The sequence below is a fragment of the Lissotriton helveticus genome, chromosome 5_1, assembly GCF_964261635.1.
Source record: "Lissotriton helveticus chromosome 5_1, aLisHel1.1, whole genome shotgun sequence".
Taxonomy (NCBI): Eukaryota; Metazoa; Chordata; class Amphibia; order Caudata; family Salamandridae; genus Lissotriton; species Lissotriton helveticus.
In genome coordinates, this window is record NC_136065.1 from 1,551,262,907 (window position 1) to 1,551,282,151 (window position 19,245).

Here is a 19,245-nt window from a genome sequence, read left to right on the forward strand (position 1 = left end):
CATTACTATGTCACTGGTGGTTGACGTTTCAGAAGATGTGATTCTTTAAGCAAATATGAAAGCGAGAATCCACCACTTTGTTTGGAATGAGAATTTTCTTGCACGTACACTCTTGCAGTTGGTTTCAATGTAGGACCAGATGAAGTGTCACAGCTCTCATTCTGAGATGGGCAATAGGAACTACATGGATACAAGAGCCCTAGAAGCCTTTGGAACCACTGTGTTGAATGTACTGATGTGAAGTGGACAACTGTTTGATTCCCTACATGCACACTTTATGTGGTAGACCTTATCTAGAGAAGTGTCAAGAGGGGGCCATATAAATTGAAGGCTTTAGCAAGGGACTACCTGAACCTTACATATGTTTAAGAAGAAACCTATGTTTTGAATGGTGCAAGACCGTTGACACTCTATTTCTGGCTTTATACCCCTAAGACTGCTGAACTAAGGGTAAAAATTAATCAATACTATTGGAGGCTACACTCTGTGTAACTAGTCTTGGAACCAGAAATTAGACCATGTGGCAGTCATCAGTAATTATATCCATGAAACTCCCACGGTACCGTCATGTTTTTTTCTTAAAGTGAATATGAATGCAATTCAAGTTACCTCCAGTCCTTTTCCAGATATGGTACCAGGAGTAACAAATAAGGTCTTTCTCCTAAAAGCACTGTAGATTATTCATATATTTTGGTGGGGAAGCAAACAGTACAGGAGAGCGGTTCAAGAGAGACCACCTAATACTATTTTCAGTACCTAGACCACAGAGTGTGAAGGGAAGAAAGTTGAGCTACTTCGTAATTGGGATGTATGCTCCTTGATCGAAGATGAGGAAGGGTGATGAACGCCTCAAAGAGAGCTATATATTCTTTTTAGCTGTAACAGTGCTAGTGCTAACCTCAGCCACAGGCTTGTGCTATTGATGAAACATGAATTTCCTAGAAGATGGAACATTGCTTCCCTTTACAGACCTGGCTGGTCTTAACAGTTCTGAACACCTGCAAAGGCATATACCCTACACTTTTTGTGACTAGCGTAAATGCATCTAATGGAATTAGAGGTTACTTCCGTTTTTTTTAACTTGTTCAAGGACATCTACTTTCAGATGTTCTACTATCAAAAGGCAAAGACATGGCTTTGTAAGGAATACCTGCATGATGGGAAGATGTTATGCACTATGCATGTCAACACAAACTAGGCTGAGCCATTCAAAACTCTGGCTTTAGTATCGCCTAGATCTTTTCCTGTAACTGCTGCAACACAGCATTCTTAGTTGCCAACGTCCAAGAAAATAACTCATCTGCCACACTCTTCAGAGAAAAAGCCTGTTAATGTTTCAATGTTTGCCAGAGTGGAAGGTTATAGTTGAACAGACAGCCAAGTGAGTGCATCTCATACAAAGAGAAAGTTTCCGATAGCTATCTTTGCCTTGATAATCACATGTTTCAGCGTCCTTTTACAAAACTGAGTTGTTGGGTTTTTGGTCAATGCTGCTATGAAGTGTGATGATTTGCTGGGAGATTAACTATTGCTATGAGAGTCTTGCTCTGAAGTGCAATACTTCAGATCTAAAGCTTTTGAAATAATAGCTCTGAATGAATGGGTCCAAGTGGTCACTGACTACTCAAAAATGGAATGTGTTACAGCTAACAGGGGCCTAAAGGAATCCAAAGGAAGAACCTTGGAACTCAACTGATAAGTAGTTGGCTTTGGAGGTGACAGCAGATACAAGGCCAGCATGAATTGTATGCCATGTTGGATGTGGTTAGTCCTGTTGTTCATCTCCACATTCAGACTCTGATCAGACTCTACATCATTTGGTGCAGAGGGCTTTTCAGCTAATGGGTAATAGACACAGAGTTTTAGAAGTGTCGCACTGAAGTGTTTGGAGCATCTCCTTACGTGGTTTGGCTATGAAATCAAGACACAACTAAACGTGAATTGATTTTGTGACTGCATCTATATTCCCATGTGCCAAGTTCAATCCAGCAACAAAATGTGGCAGTTTAATTATCAACTGCCATCAGAAATATGGCTGAGCCTTGAACCAACACTGTTTAAGGGAAGACAATGACCTGTGGTCACAATGCCAGGGGTTGTAGGGTTTAAACACGTCAGCCCTACAGACCTGTGCAACAGACAAAAATATTGGCTGGGGAGGTGCAGACGTAAGAGGAGTAAATGAATACTCCTGAGACAGACTAAATCACAAGGTGAAATAGATGGTGATTCGGCGTGAATGAACTATAGTGTAAATAAAATCAATTCATCGCTTGGCACAGAAAAACATTGTGATGGTACAAATATTGATCTATTAGAACCGCCTAAAAGCTCAATAATTTCAGTTTTCAGAATAGGCTGAGAATCAGTTCTGATACCAATTGCTAAATTGGCTGCAAGTTGTACAGGAATCAGTAGTGATGCCAAAACGTGGGCTCTCTTTATCCTCTTGTTTCCTCTCTTTTTTTGTCCTTGTGTTTTGTGCTTTCAAGGCTAAACTATGGAAGAGGTGCTCCACTCTTGTACAATAATATTATCAGAGCTCAAAACGGTTGTTCAAAACCGCAGGACTGCACATATTTCAGCTTGGTGCTATTCTACTAAGAGGTATGCACAAGTGCCTGAGCCCAGAGAGTTTACCTTTTGAATGGATGTTGCAGACCAGCGAATGCAGGAGGTGAGCCTCACAAATATATCCTATCTATCTGTAAAGGGCAGAGTTCTACTCATGAAGCTAATGGTCTCCTGTGGAGCTAGACACAGGGATATGCCTCACCCTCAGCGACTTGCAAAAAACACAGTTGATGGACAGAATGTAGAACAATGTCATACATTCACCCCAGTACAGGGATCTGGGCCTAAATCCATCGTTTTTTTGCACTCCACACCACCCTGGGTTAGACACTGGCTATATGCAAATCAGCTCTGACCCTGTGCCTCATGGGAACAGTCCAGTCCGAACTACCAAGCCATGTCTTTCCCAGACCGGAATCAAGCATCCAAGGACCGATTTCTGGCTATCAGCCTTCATCAGCCTGGATAGCTTGACTCCAGTGGTGTGGAGAGCCTGGGACTCACGTCTGAGCATACCCAGCCCACTCAGGGTGAAAATTGCAAAAAACACAGTTGATGGACAGAATGTAGAACAATGTCATACATTCACCCCAGTACAGGGATCTGGGCCTAAATCCATCGTTTTTTTGCACTCCACACCACCCTGGGTTAGACACTGGCTATATGCAAATCAGCACTGACCCTGTGCCTCATGGGAACAGTCCAGTCCGAACTACCATGCCATGTCTTTCCCAGACCGGAATCAAGCATCCAAGGACCGGTTTCTGGCTATCAGCCTTCATCAGCCTGGATAGCTTGACTCCAGTGGTGTGGAGAGCCTGGGACTCACGTCTGAACATACCCAGCCCACTCGGGGTGAAAATTGCAAAAAACACAGTTGATGGACAGAATGTAGAACAATGTCATACATTCACCCCAGTACAGAGATCTGGGCCTAAATCCATCGTTTTTTTGCACTCCACACCACCCTGGGTTAGACACTGGCTATATGCAAATCAGCTCTGACCCTGTGCCTCATGGGAACAGTCCAGTCCGAACTACCAAGCCATGACGACGACATCTGGATTCTGAGAGAGAAGACAGGAACTTACTGAATAACAATTCTCTACACAAGACACAAAAGTCTGGTGAGAATCAGTTTTTGAGAATAAACCACTGCAACCATATACACAGAATATATGTATGATATTTATACAGCACAAACTAAGCTACAAAGCAACAGTATGATGTTCAACAGTTGGCTCTACAACGAGGATGCAGGGAGGGTGAAGGGTAGAAACAAGGTGCACTGGGGAGGGAATGTAAAGATGGCCCTGAAAGGGTGACAGAGGAAGTGGAGGAGATGAGGTTGCAAAAGTGAGGGAGTGGTTCGAGGTTTAGAGGGGAATAAAAGGCAAAAAGCTGAAAATATGGAGCGGGGAAGGTGTGGGGATAAAAATAGGGTGTGGTGAGATGGGAGATTACGATGAAAGAGGGAGACACAGCAGGGCAACAAAGTGCAGGATAGAGGGGGTTATTCATTAGGAGGGTCTGAAAGGAGGTTGGTTAGATTGATACGAGGTGTTGCGTGAAGTCAGCCTTCACTAGCATGCACACAAAAGAGATATTATTTTTCAAATTTCAGGAACAGTAGACAGCAAAATTGAGAAGACACACAAGTAACGTTGAACGTTCTGCCTGTAGGAAGTTATAGGCAGCAACTCGGTGTGGAAGGTTGTTGATGCACAGGATGGTGCATGATATGGGGACGTCTACACTGTATCCCCTTACAGATGAGGTCATTAGACCTTGGAGAGGGCCTGTCAGGTCAGCAGAGGCCTTGGTTGTCTGCCTACCTACCAGTGTTGTTCTTCCACTGCTGCTGCTGTGTACAGACAGATATCACCTATTTTTTCTGCAGCGGACAGAGGGCTATTTTTCACGTATCATGCTTGCAGAGGTACTCATGATACATGTCTCTCTAAGAGCTGGCTGCACCCTATATAGGGTGACCAGATTCTCAAAACAAAAAACGGGGACAGTTCATAGACATAGAAGTAGGACTACGAGTTTTCAGTAACCATCCACATAAAAGTATGCCTATTTGACAGCTGTTGTAGACATAGAAAAAGGACTACAATGACAGCTCCCTCCACAGACCGAGATGAAGCATTACAGACAACAAATCCGAGGTCTTTTATTGACACCCCTATCCTTTACACAGCAGCATTAGTACTTTTTATTACATTTGCACTTTTTAGGACTATTCCATATATTTGCCAAAAATCAATAAAACATTACAGGCTAGCAAACACAAGTGCAAAGAGAGCATGCGCGTGCACGCTCAACCAGAACAATGAAAAACAGGGACATTTCTGTGTTTAACCGGGACACTGTTTGAAAACGGGGACATTTGAGTCACTTGGAGAAAAGTGTCGGGACACTTCTCCAAAAAAGGGACCGTCCTGGGAAAAGGGGGACGTCTGGTCACCCATACCCTATATTAGCTGGTAAAACATATGTGTTATTCTGTTGCATGTCGTCACTCAGGTATTAAGGCATAGCCAGACATAAAAATAAATGTGGGTCTGGTGTCAACCAAGACCTTTTGATTTCACAGAAATAATATATATATATATATGTATTTACTTATACGGGCTTTTAGCCAGCCCACTTCAGCCACTGGGCTGTTATGTTGTCATTCACATTTTTATTCCACCCACTAAGTTTGTAAGTCAGGGGCAATAGCCCACTTCAGCCATGGATACGTTCACAGTGAGAGACGACTTTCTGCCCTAGTCATCCTAACACCAAGTAGTTCCCTTCAGTGTCACGGTCTATTGACATTGTCGATACTTTTTGAGACCCAAAAAACTTATTTTTGCTCTTAGACATTCTTTCTATTGGAGCAAGCCCGGCAGCTCTGCCAAGAGTAAAGTTTTATAAAAACCATCACTAAACAAGTAAATATTAAGATAAAAGGCCGGCAACCTAGGCCAGACATATTGGCTTTGCCAAAGCTTATTAGTTTTTTTAAATAGGTCTTTCGCTTTAGTCCTTTCCTGTGAGAGAGAGTGTGCGGTATAAAGGCATATCTTATACAACCTGTTTTATTCTGTGTCAGTCTTTTAAAAGTGATGCTTAATGCCCCAATAGTTAGATAGCAATGGTGTGTAACATTAAAACACCAAATGCCCCTACTGCAAAACCGTGTATAGTAAAAGGGGATTTCTAGCTATTTAGATGTTGCATTGTTGGGAGCAGATACGTGTTAAAGACCAATATAAGGATAAATGCCTGAAGCTGTATGATGCAGTTGTTCCAGTTTCCATTTTTTCCTTCCACCCCTCAAAGTCACCCCAACTAATTTTCATTTAAGGTCTCTCTTGCCACAGGGGACCAAGCTGTCAGCTCTAGTGTGCCATCAAGAAGGGTACCAATGAGCACCAAAACATGCTCTCCCCGTTTATCTGTAGAGAATGAATTGCCTTGTCTGAAAACGGGGAGAAGGCTTGGTTGGTGACTGTTCTCATAAAAAGGAATAGTGCAAAAAGTCTACAGACTGGCCGTCTAAATGTGAAAAAACTCCCATTTCAGTTAGGAGCTTACTGAAGGACGTGGATAAACCCTCGAAATGTTATGGTCCCGTAGAGGAAACAAATGTCCCTTAACTTCTCTAAATAGGGCCCATGCAAGAAGAGACCAACAGGCAGAAGTATTTTCCTGCAGCATCCGGCAATTGAAACTTTCCTGGAGGCACTAACCCTTAGGCTCTCAGGACCTCAGGCCCCACTGAGGCACCAAAAAACCTAGATTTTGACAGACCAGTTCCAAGATACCGTATCAGCTAATACTTATTTTCACACCCAGTGTTTTGACGCGTCGCCCAATATCCTTGGGATACAGAAAAGCCTTGCTGCATCCGGGCATTTGTGAGATCTGGACCATTAATGTACATCTGGTAGGCATGCCAGAAGATCCATGATTAAAGGGGCACTAATGTACTTAGACAACTTTTAATTGCAAAGTTCAAAAAATACCACAGTCATCAAACTCTTCTTAATACTATATATAGGATTATTACTAGGCTTTTAGAGAAAAAAACCCACAGCAGCAGCAAAGCCGGCTGATCCGCTTAGGAAATTGCAACATACTTTTTATCTACACCTGTTTGTCACTGCTGGCAACAATTGAGCCATTGAATATTAAAAACTACATAAGCCTTATATCTCTGGAACTATATTTGTGGAATCTGTTGTAGTGGTCAGGTGCTAAGTCCAAAAGGATGATCATTCAGCTGGTAACAAGATGGGACCTGGGTGTAACGGTCTTGCTGCTACAGCAAAGGTTGAGTTTTGAGCTGCAGTGTGAATTGTCTTTGGTGTGTTGCCAGGCATTTCATTAGAAAGCTATGTGTGTGCAGCTGTGCCTAGTTTGAAGACGGTTCAGCCTTCAACTAATTTTGATGAGTGAAGATTGGATGGAGTTAAAAAATTCGAAAAGTGCAGAGAGCTGAGCTTTGAGATGAGAATGCTGGGGGTCTGGAGAAGTTTTCTAGAGCTGCCACACTGACATGAGAAAGTTTGACATTCAGGCTGGCAGAAGGTGCCCCTCGCTGAGACGTAAGGCAGCAGTCACTGCATTATGCTGCAATCTGGACCACCAGGATTGCCAGTGAAGGGAAGAGCATGCCAAAGTAGACCCAGGTAAAACTACTGGGCAAACAGTTGCCCGGGGCAATAAACCCATGCCGCTGATTAGAACTATAAGGGTAATTGCATTTCAGGAGCAAACCCTTGTTCAGACACAAAAGGGGATTTCGAGTCAGAAGTATTCACTGATATGGTAAATGCACTTGCATGTATGATGCCCGTATACTGAAACCCCCCCGTTATTTGTCAACACATTATTGTGCAGGTAAAGCCTGGCAAAGAGCATGTTGGGGGGAAAAATGCGGAATTCCGGTCTCCGGATCATGTTCTGGTCTTTGTTATTATGGGTGAGTTAAAGGTGTTTGCTGAAAGGATGCATTCACATGGGTTTCATCTGCGCCGGAAGTGATAACATGTTTAAGAGTTTTTGTTAGTAGGATCGAGCGCGCAGCTGTATCGCAGTTTCGGTGTGGCGTGAAGGCGAGAGTACCTTGACCCTGAACCCACAGGAACACTCAGAGTGAGCAGGCAAGCCTGCCGGGTGGGATGGACACCGGTAATAGGGGGTGGCGGCTCGGGAAGAGTTCAGGATGGGGCGTTGGCGTGTTATGGGTGACACCGAGCGCGCGAGGGGCGTGGCACCGGCGCCCAGGGCACTGTGCACATAAACGAGGCCCAGGCCCAGGCGGCGCCGACCTTGGCAGCAGTGTCCCGTCTGGGTCAGGAGGAGCCGGTGTCAGCCGGAGGAATGAAGCGTTATGGGGCAGGTTACACCGCCGCCGTGCCGCGGGTATCAATCACGCAGCGCGAGGAGCAGGCGCTATCGGATCGGGGACCTGGTTAATGGCTGCAATCAGTCCATGGTTAAAAGCATCGGTCATGAAAGCTCTGGGTCAGTAGGAGGAAGGGGCGGCGGGGAGGATACAAGCTGTGAGTGGCAGCGACGCGGGCTCCTACCTTTGCAAAGACCTTCACAGGGTCAGGAGGATGGGGTGAGGGAGAGATGGGAGGAGAGAGAAGGGGGAGGCAGGGAGAGAAAGAGAGAGAGAACATCAGCGAGACAAGATGACAGGCGTCCGCCTCCAGAAGCGTCTCAAGAGTGCACACGAACGCTTCGCCTCACCCCACTATAAAGACAAGCTCCAAGACATGCACAGGGATAACCCGTTGAAGAGGCAGCATCTCAGGCATGCTGAGGGAGCAGGAAAGCAAGACAAGCTGGCACCGACCCCTGCGGGACTGTGAAGGACACAGACCACCATTCTTCCGCCAGCTGGGGGCATGCACACCCCTCTCAAGAGGGCAGACCGCGCCTCAAACCGCAGGGCTGCTGGGATCAGGCACATAGGCAGGAAACACACTTACCATCCTCGCCACCCATATTCACAGAGGCCACCGCCTCTTCTAAATAAAACTTGCTTAATTCAGGTCACTCCATTATACAGTAAGCACTAAACAATCCCACACCTGATATTATATACCTTAAACATTAGTTCTTCATAAGTCGCATCAATGCCTTATGCATAAACTTTAAATATTCCATGACATTTTTTGAAATACACTATTTTTTTGTAAATATAATGTGAACCTCTTCAAAGACGAAGGTTTATTAGTCATTTTAAAGAAAGATATACGTGCAAGCATTCTGTGAGGAATGGTGAGTAGCATTAAGGATCTGGGGACGAGGCGCATGCTGTAGATCTCTCGGCACAAGTAAAAACATTTAATCTCAAGAACTGGATCCGTCAGACCCCTATATGCTCTAACGAGGATAACAGACAGAACCCATCAGGTAGCGTTTGAGTGGCCCACAAACATTCTAAACACACAATGCAGACCATTCCAATATCCGAACGGGCATGCACATTAGCATTCAATCAGTAATATTTTACAGCAAATCAAAAAAATCCTACATAATATCCCTACAGCCCTCAGGCACAGAAATATCCACCACAAGAAATGCAACTCTTCCACTGCCGCAAGCAAACAAAGTTGATTAGCCTTTAGGATTACTTAGGGATTGGCCACTGAGAAGATGGCAACTTTGTGGGCATTCACACTCCTTCACAATGCTTTATTTATATGACAATTGCAATTGTAAATTTTCTCCCCAAAAAGGAATTGCATGTAAGGGAATGTATTGGCAGGTTAAGTACGGGACAGTACTGGTGGCCATGAGATCTACTTTTTTTCGACTTCCATATGTACTCCTGTAGATTTTTGAAAATGTATTAAAGTAATCCAAGTATATGGGAGGTAGATCCCATGTATGTTCCCTAGAGAATTGCCTGTTCTTCTGTGAGCTATTCCTGGAAGAGGATACGCCTCTGTTGAACAGACTGTCACACCAAAAATTTACATCTCCCATGAAAAGGTCTGGGATGTGAGACTCCCTTATTGACTGTGTGTTTGCTCCATATTTCATTTTTATTAAAAACAACAGGGGGTTACATGTATAATGAAGGACCAAAAATCTCTTCTGGGGATCACTTTTAATGATTGGTATTTTTCAGTCTACTAGTTTTCTTGTCTACGGATTTTCTTGTGATCGGCCTCAGGTCCCAATAAGGAAAATAAAAAGTGCCTTTATGCAACATGTAAAACAATTACTATTTTTTAGTTCACTTAGTAAATCATTGGTAGATTATCACAAACAATATTATCAATTGACTGTGGTTCTTTACCAAAGTCCAGCTACACAGCAGGCATCCCACACCCCAGTCCCTTCTGTTCAACAGATGATACATCGATCCCAGAGCAGGTGTGAAAGGACTATAACGTCAAATACATACTAATCTTAGCTCATCTTGAGAATTGCTGGCACAAGTCACCCTCCCTCACCACTGATCTAGTGTCTGTATTCCCGTTCTGAATACTGGTAATGATGTGCGTACTGGAAAGTCTCCTAAAGACAATTGTTATTTTTATTTTAAAGATATATATTTAAAGCCATTTACAAAAAAGTTAGAAATCTTCAAAAACTAGCTGCAATAGGAAGATTGGCTGCTGTCAACACACCTGCAGTAAATCTATGCTCATATTCTAATTTGTCCACCACACTGACAGTTTCTTCAATTTATGATAGTGGGAATGCAATAAAAAATCTGCTGGATAAGTAAACAATGAAGGGAACCGTTCTTTGTCCCCGCTTTTGCCAGATTAGATACAAGTTTCCAATCTGAAATAAATGGTCCACAAACATCACTGGTTGCCCCCTCTAAAAGGTAGATGGTCTGCCTTAGGAGGGACAGAAAATTCTTTAACTACTCCTTGTTAAATTTGGATCTACTACCTGGAAGAATAACTGATGAACATCTCAATTATTTCAATAGAACCTAGAAATCAATCAGGCCTCCAGGAAAGGATTGCAGAATAACAGAATGTAAGAAGACAGATGACATTGTTTTATTGGTCTTTGGACCCTTTTTCTCACTGAGTTGATTCAATATTATACCTTTTCTCATTTTCGCTTATTTTACACTAAAGCAAATTTCTGTAAAAGCTATCTTGCAGCGACAGAAGCGCACACGAAGACTTCGAACCAAACCATTTCCCTACTGAAGAGAGGACTTAGGAGACACTCTAATGGGCTTCCATGGCTACACTATGCATCATAAAAGTATATGACAACCTGGGATATTAATGTAGGTCTCAAATCACAGATACACAAAACCTCTGAAGCATATGGCCACGGGGGACATTGTAGTTACCTAGAAGACAGCCTTTTTAGATGTCATTATTTCCGCATTCTTATTTATGGTACTAGTACAGTGTCATCTGATCCATTTGAGTGGGGAAGTGCCTGATATACAACATAACAAAGGTATGTTATAGCAGTGTAAGTTAGGAGTACAACAGTAGTAATAAACCACAATAAAGGTTTACCGGGTCCAAATACTCTATATTCCATGAGGGGGAAGATTGCAGGCCTTAGGAGTGGAGGAGCTGTGAACAGGAATTTTCAATAATAAAGCTGAACTAAGAATGATCCCACTTTGTTCCCATAGTGGTCTCTGAATTTCATTTCCGTAAATAGATATGACTGACAATCCAATTCAGATTTGCCGAATTTACTTTAAACCGTTTAGATATTAAACACTCTCCTAATTTTTCTGAGCGAGATCAAAACACATTGACATAAGTTCTGTGCTTTTCTTGACGTTTGGTGGTTCATAACAGGGAACACAACATTCAAAAACTACCTACACACTCGGAGCTAATGGCTGCCTTTTAGGCTTATCAGAGACCTACTTTTTTGGCCACCATCCGTAGAGCTGCTGCTTAGGCTATCTCTCATGTCTTTATAGTCTCTTTAGATAGCTGTTCCTAGGCGGATACACAGTTGGCCTTATCTTGTTGAAACATTTTGGATATGTTTTTTTTCATGTAGCCATCCTCCTTGGTCACAATGTATGAGCCTCGTGGGAGGTCAGCCACAGCTGGCAACACGAATAAGGCCTCTCTCCCAATCGCTACACACTCTATCCCGAAGAACGTATTTCCTGATCAATCCAAGAAGTGATGCATCATGGCACTACTTGCTGCAAGGTTTGTACGATGCAAATCATGCACTTCTCAGGCTGCATGACTGTCAGGCTTACCTTTGCTCACTCCTTGAAAGCAAGAGAAGGACAAATACAGACACATTACATGCAGCTTCTAAGGCACCTGATGGTCTTATAATGCAGCAGTGGACATCACAAAACTGAAAGCAGTTTGTGAAGTGAAAAGCCACACCAAAATACAGGTACCAACCTGCTAGTAATGGATTTATGAAATGCAAACAGCAAGTGTACCGGATCTAGACTACTGATGACTGCTGGATTTAAAGGCTACTCAATTTTGTGTAAACTGCTGTTTGAAAACCATCAGAAGGTCACGAGAAGAGTTGTTTTGTAGGGGCAGGAGAGAGCTTTACATGTCGAAAGTGATCCACATGCCTATGCTTAGGACAGTAAAAAATAACATTAATAATTCAATATTTATCAGAGGAAGAATGACAGCAGTATCCTTGTCAGATTTAGAAGCCAGATTCATAACATTATATGGACCTGAGTAATGGTGCTGCATGCAGAAAAATCCTCCTACATACTCGGCCACACCATCTGCGATCACAGGGTAGTTGTGGATGTGTGAGAGGGGTTTGGGTGCAGAGTGAAGCATGATTATTGATGTGTGTGTGAATGATCAGTGGGAATATGTGTGCGCATATTGTGCTAACATTTATGACATACTTTTGGCAAGGTGTTTTCAGTCTGTTGCTTTTTGAACCTACATTTGTTGCTTTTGTTCATCTGTTTTTCATCTGTATGCATGGCCTTATTTTCAAGAACGCGTCTCTTTCATATGTCTGACTAGGTAGCGCTTATGCATGGCAAAGCTAACTGCACCTGCCTTTGCATCAGTGTCTCATGTACGTCTTTCTGAACACTGAGACAGTATTGCTCAAGACCCTGGGAATAAAATGTGGGAAGAACTTACCTATAATCGAAAGAGCCATCCTCGTCCTTCCTGTCCTCAGGGTCAAGAGGCGTATCCTTCTTCTCTCGCACTAAAAGGAGTAAGCACACAATTATAACTACATGAAAAGGCCTTCCTGGCACCTGGGTGTGATAAATACCATTTCTTTTGCTCTTCTCAATCTCATTCATTATGCAACATCTATCTGCTGAAATGTTCCAAGTTAGTCACCTGTGTGCATACCCTTCATATATCTCCATATTTACATGCTCCTAACAGTAACCTATACAATGTGAATGCCATTACCACCAGCAAACATTCTGACCTTGCCTCACGCAGTCACACAATGATTAAGTCCTTGTACATTCTCTTAATGCATGAATGTCCCACACACATGTGCATGCCCTTCACAAACTCCCTATGCTACTTTCCCACCACTATTACTTCCCCATTTTCAAAATGCACCTTCTCAGTACTGAGTTTGTCCGTCTGCTACTCATTTTTATTCGTTAAGTGCAAACTCGCTACACATCAGCACAGAATGCACACAGTTCTCACACATCCCCATACCACATGCATGCTGCTACCATTTCCTCAAAATTTGTGCTTTTTCCCTCACTCATCCCTATAAAATGTATACACAATCACACACATACTACATAAATGTGCCAGGAATGTTAGAAATATATCCTCGTAGTTCATGATTAAAGGCTGGTGGAAATATCTGATAAAACTGACAGACGTCTCTGATAGCAAATCATTCCCCAGTAAACAAATGATTCTTTTAGTGGTTTGTAAATCTATTGATGATGTACTCTAAGCACCGCATGACAGAGACAGACTAATTCTAAGTGTATACAGTTGTGTTGTAGATGTTTACACTCGAAGGAATTCCTCCACCCATTTTCTAGTCTTGTAGGTCTGGCTCTAGTTCTGCATGTGGCTCAAAGAAACATGGAATTGGATGACACCACCTGTTTCAGGATACAAGATCATGTGTCATACATGAACGTGGCTGATGACTTGACAGCCTCTCAGTCTGCATGAACTGAATGTGGCGTCATCCTAAGAAAAGCTGCTTACTTGTAATCTATGTACTTCATCAATGTAATTTTCAGTGACGTCATAAACACTGATTTGCTGCCCAGTAAATCTGGCGGGCGGGCGGCCCATTATGTTAGTGGGAAGGGTACTCCGTTGCGATGAAGCACCCTTTCCGCCGACATATGAATCAGGCCCATTATAGTGTGGTATTACCACAGAGAGTCTCCTTGCTCCTAAACCTACTTAATAAAAAAGCTGTTTAACACAAGGAATCCGCCCTAACAAGGTGGGAAAAGGTCTGTATTCATTAATTTACAGACGAGTAAAACGTTGGTTTCTTTATGGGGTGATAAGAGAAGTTAGTCCAGCATTTAGGACCCAGATGTAAGAAAGAATTGACTTCTATCCTAATCATACAGATATTTGGAATCATAAAGAGATTGCGGCGAGATCAAAGTCAGTGATTTGTCGTTTTTTTTAATTTAAGGTTACCTCATCGTCGTATGTCGACTACCCCCCACACCGCTCTTACCTGATCGGGCTGTGCCTGATTATCATACTCTGCAGAGTGCTGGTCCCAGAGACCGAGTACTTAAGAGAAACAGCGCACAATCAGCAAATCACTGGATGTCCAGTCTCTCAGAGAACAAGACATGGTCATATGGTCTGTTTTATGGCAACATGGGGAAAATCCGATTTAGGCTGAAAGGAAATGTATTGCAGCCCCAAGCCAGAAAACTAGTGTTGACTCAATGGGATGCAGAGAGCCATATCCGAAGGGCAGTAGGCCTCCTAGCGTGGCGTCACATTAGTAAATATCTACTTATTAGTTAGGATTTAAAACATCCATTGAAACAGTCGTCTAATACACCTGTTCTGACAGCTCACCTAGACATGTAAGGAAATATGTTGTCAGAGAGGACTGCATCACATTTTGCATGGGAGGGTATACTAGCCGTTGTCCACCATGGTACATTAAAATGTTTGTAGCCAAAGTCTTAAATATTGCCACCACCCATGAAATCTTATCATGGTCAAGCCAGGGAGGCTACTACCTTGCCAACAATGTAGGAGGCACTCAGGGGATCCTCCTACAGTCTGCCACAATCTAGCTTGTGCTTGGACAGATACTATCTTGGGTAAATGACAAAAGGGCTGAGGTGGAAGGGAACTTTGAAGGTAAAACGTGCAAGATAGGACAGGTCCAACAAACAGCTGACAACCAATTACTTACACACATGATGCACCATACTTCTGTGACAGGCTGGAGGGATGGGGATACAAGACCATTTTTTCACCTGTATGTCATGTGTACCCTACAGAGGCGAGCAGAAGCAGAAACATCCAACAATTTGTTCCCTTTGATTTGCTATGGCACTGGTTTGACTACTCCCAAACATCACCCAGCTTTATCAGTCAGTGATGGAGTGCAGATGCATTCCTACCTGGGTATTTTCCACCACGGCTTCTCCGGATAAAGCAGACGATAAGGAGGATGAGCACCAGCAGTGCCACTGCGCACATGAGGCCAATGAACCAGCCCTGGGTAGCAATGTCCACCTGACTCTTGGTGTAGGCTAGCGAGAGAAGACAGGTGAGAGTTAGACTAATCATTTAGATGAAATACAAAGGATAGGTTCTCACCAGCTTGTGCTTAGGACAGATGTGCCCACATGTGCCAGTTTTGTCTGTCTCTTTGAAAATATATGTGACTGAACAAGCACACAATAAACTCTGTGCCAGAAATATTTCCATCCAAATTACTATCCCACAGAACAATCACATCAGAATTGCAGTGCAAAATAAGGCCTATTGGTTTTACTTTTACAAAACGTTCACATTACACATATCGTCGCAAATATGATAATCAGAATCACCGCCCTAAATAATATATTCAATAGAATTACCTTTGCACAAATTATGGCTTCAGAATTACTGCACTAGACAAAACAGAACATACCCATCCAAATTACTGTCACATAGCATGCTGTGCAGCATCATTGCTCCACAGTGTAAACAAATCAGAGCTATTTCACCGAATAGGTCATGCTCATCAAAGAAAGTGTTCCTGGGTATACGATGTGGAAGTGTGTTTCAGAGAAGCTCCTCCATATCCCTATTCATACCGAATCACAGAGGCTTAAGCATCATCGAAAGCTGTTGGTTAAAAACAACAAGAAGAGAGCCATAGATATTGTTATCACAGGCAGATATATTGATCTGCGTCGTGTGAAGAGTGAGGCTACCTACAAGTACGGGGGAGGAGAAACCTATCGTTCCACGTACTTGATCAGTGTCAGGGGGCATGAAGGCTATACATTTACTGAAACTCACGGTGCCACAGTGCGTGATTAGGATACAGCAATGCATGAGGACTAATGGCAACAAGGCTAGTCATGACTATGTACTGCAGCCTCACTCACGCTCAGAGACACTGCGAAGTCTTAATGATTATATTGACTTCACCCAGACGATTAATCTTGTTGCCATAAATATCACTCACCTCGGACTCACCTACGCTCCTAGGCACTATGATGCGCGATTGAATATATTGACTTATTCCAGACGTTCAATCTTGTTGCCATTAGTCCTCATGCATTGCTGTACCCCAATCACGCACTTGGGCACCGTGAGTTTAATTTTGTTTACTTCCATAGACAACAGACGCAACCTTGTAATGCCTTTCGTGTTCACTGTTTCCTTGTCTGTATCAACAAGCAAAGAGGAGCACTTTCTTCTTGCATAAATAGATTGTCATCCTAAGCTCCAGAAGAGTGATATGCACTCTAGTCTCCTTAAGTGACCATTGTCCGCTAACCTCCAGGCCTTGTAAATATACTCTTCATCCAGCTAAAGATGAATCTGTGGTCTTCACAAATTTAGGCGATGAGTTTAGAAATGTGAGGCCTAATGAGACATTGCCTTTCTGCATCCACTAAAGCATGGCGGACCTCATTTGGGAGTGGTCCGAATGATTTCTTCAAAAGATCTTCGGCTCTGTGCCCACTGTTTGTGTATTTTTTCTCAAAATAGGGCTCATGCGGAGGACCAGGAGGAATGCTGGAGGACATCATCCCCAGAAATTATTTTAATGATCAAACTGAAACACACCTTCTTTTCGAGAGGCAGGTGGCCAGATTAATTATTCTCAGCATCCTTTCATTTGCAGGGAAGGACTTGAATAATATTGTATCTAAAAGTGTTTCTACAAATTTTATTGGTTGGAGGTGGATTTTCCTCGCTCGCGCTCGCCAACTTGGCGTTGACGAATGTGAGCGAGGAAAAAAACTCTGCTCTTTGTAGCAGAAGGAAGTTTTTTTTTCATACTGTTAAATGAGCACTCTTGCCTTTTCCCTCTTTTCTTCTGGTAGGAACACAAGAAAACCTCCTAGGTCGGACCACTTCTGCCTGTTGTATCTTCCCAATATGGCTAGGACATTGATTGAGACTTTGCCTTGAATGCTCGAATGGTATTGCTACCATTGCCGAAAATCTCTTGCCCACATTTATTTATTTATTTTATTTATTTTTAGAGTTTTCTATAGCGCGAACTTGAACCGATTAGGTTATCAGAGCGCTTTACATAGCACCAGTTCCGTTACATGTTATCACAGCAGTTTACATAGAATCAATTACGTTGCACATTTCAGGATCTTGAACAGGTTAGGTTATCAGAGCGCTTTACATAAGACAGCATTCGATGTCCAGTGCCCTCCTCCGCCGTGTAGCGGGGGACCACTTCCAGCCCTCCGAAGTCGTCGAGCTGTCGGGACTAGGCTCCTGGAATTTCAGCTGCCCCTTTACAAGGCACTTTACATAAAATCAGTTACGTTACACATTTCAGGAACACCTTTCTTTTAGCTCTAGTGGATAGGGTTATCTCTTCACACGGGGGAAGGGGTACACCTGGCTATATTCCACCAGTTCCACAGGCGATTAGTCGTAAAAGCTATAATTCTGACCCAGGGAGGGGATACACATGGATACAATCTAAAAATCAAATAGTAAACTAGTCATTAGAGTTATCATCTATCTTGACAGGAGGGATGTGACTGGAAACACTCTAGGGGTAATATAGGGGTGGTAGAGAGTACAGAGGACCGCTGCAAACACTACACGAGTACCAGCATAGAGGAGGGGTGGGTGGGATGCAAAGGTCTGGAGGGAAGGAAGGGCTAGAGTCCAGCGAGAACTGTCCAAGAAAAAACAGCAGCATTCACAGCATAGAGGAAGGGTGGGTAGGATGCAGGGTATGTAGGGAGGGACTAGTCCAACGAAAAAGTCCTCCAGAGTCCACCAGGGCACTATCCTCTGCGTTCGTGTTCCCGTAGCCTGCGTCTGCCGGTCATAGAAAGTGTGTCCCCGAGGGCGCCATCTTGAAGTCAGGCACCGCCGGCGCCAAACAGCGCGGCCGGGAAGGGGGGGGGGCGCATCTCTGCCCTCGGGCCCAGGCTCGTCTGTGGCGGAGAGAGGGGTGTATGGCCCCCGGAGCAGGTCGGTGGGAAGGCCTCAGGGCGGCGCCGTCATCAGCAGGGGCGCCGCCGTCAATCACCGGCCCTTTACTGGTGTGCCCCTGGAATGCCCTCAGAGTCTCGGCGGGTGGCAGCGGGGTACGCAGAGGGAGCTCTACATACCGCTCAGGTGCTCAGCGCCTGTCCGACTCGCCCCCGGTCTCCGCTCCTCTTCCCTGATGCCCTTCAGTCCGGGCCGGCAGCGGGCGTCCGCCATGTTGGGTCCCCGGCAGGGATCGACAACAGCCAGCCAGCGCCGCTCCACAGACACCAGCAACGAGGTGGCAGCGGGGGACGCGGCAGGAGCCCTACATCGGCTCGGGTGAACAGCGCCCGCCCGTCCGACTCGCCCCCGGTCTCCGCTCCTCCTCCTTGTTGCTCCATAGCCCGAGCTGGTAACGGGCGGCCGCCATGTTGGGTCCTTGGCGGGGATCGGGAGCACTCAGCAATCGCCGCTCCACAGGCACCAGCAGCGATCGGGGTAGCCCTGCAGATGCCCCACACCCTCCGCTACAATCAGGGAGTGTGTGCGTCGCGGGGGGCCTCCCAAGGACGCTGGGCTCCAGGCCGGAGCAGCGCGCGGGCCGGGAGCCGAGACGGTCCACGTCCGTCCCGTCTCGGCTCCTCCTTCGTAGTTTATTCAAGCGTCTACCCTCCCTGTCAGGTGGAGAGCTTAAAGGTGTAGAGGGATTTCTCAAATGTATCTGGGCATCTTGCATGAACACCGAATCAGGCCGCTGGTTCTTATAAGGAAAGCTAGGGAATCGTCTGGAGCTTTGTATTTCTTAACCAGGTGGGGCAGAACTGCAGCCAAAACTGCAGGGTTCTTCATTAGTTTCATAACCTCTGACCATACGTGGACTATGATTGGTATTGCCTGGACCGATTTGCATGCTGACTCTTTGAAATCATTAGGACACAGTCAAACTGCTTTATAGGAATGGGTAGATCCAATCTCTAGGAAGCTCTCTCCAAAAGAGCATGAACCCCTCCTATGTCATCAGGAGGGGAATGGCCACCGGCCA

General features: G+C 44.4%; 1 protein-coding gene across 1 annotated transcript in view; it reads right to left on the minus strand.

Moving 5' to 3' along the window:
- The window catches only part of NFASC (neurofascin), a 639,840-nt gene that overhangs the window by 18,006 nt on the left and 602,589 nt on the right, over nt 1-19,245 (minus strand). The window contains exons 30-31 of the mRNA XM_078644633.1: nt 15,155-15,286; nt 12,687-12,756 (exon numbers count right to left, since the gene is read on the minus strand). Of these exons, the coding sequence (XP_078500759.1) occupies nt 12,687-12,756; nt 15,155-15,286 (202 nt within the window). The remainder of the gene's footprint in view (nt 1-12,686; nt 12,757-15,154; nt 15,287-19,245) is intronic.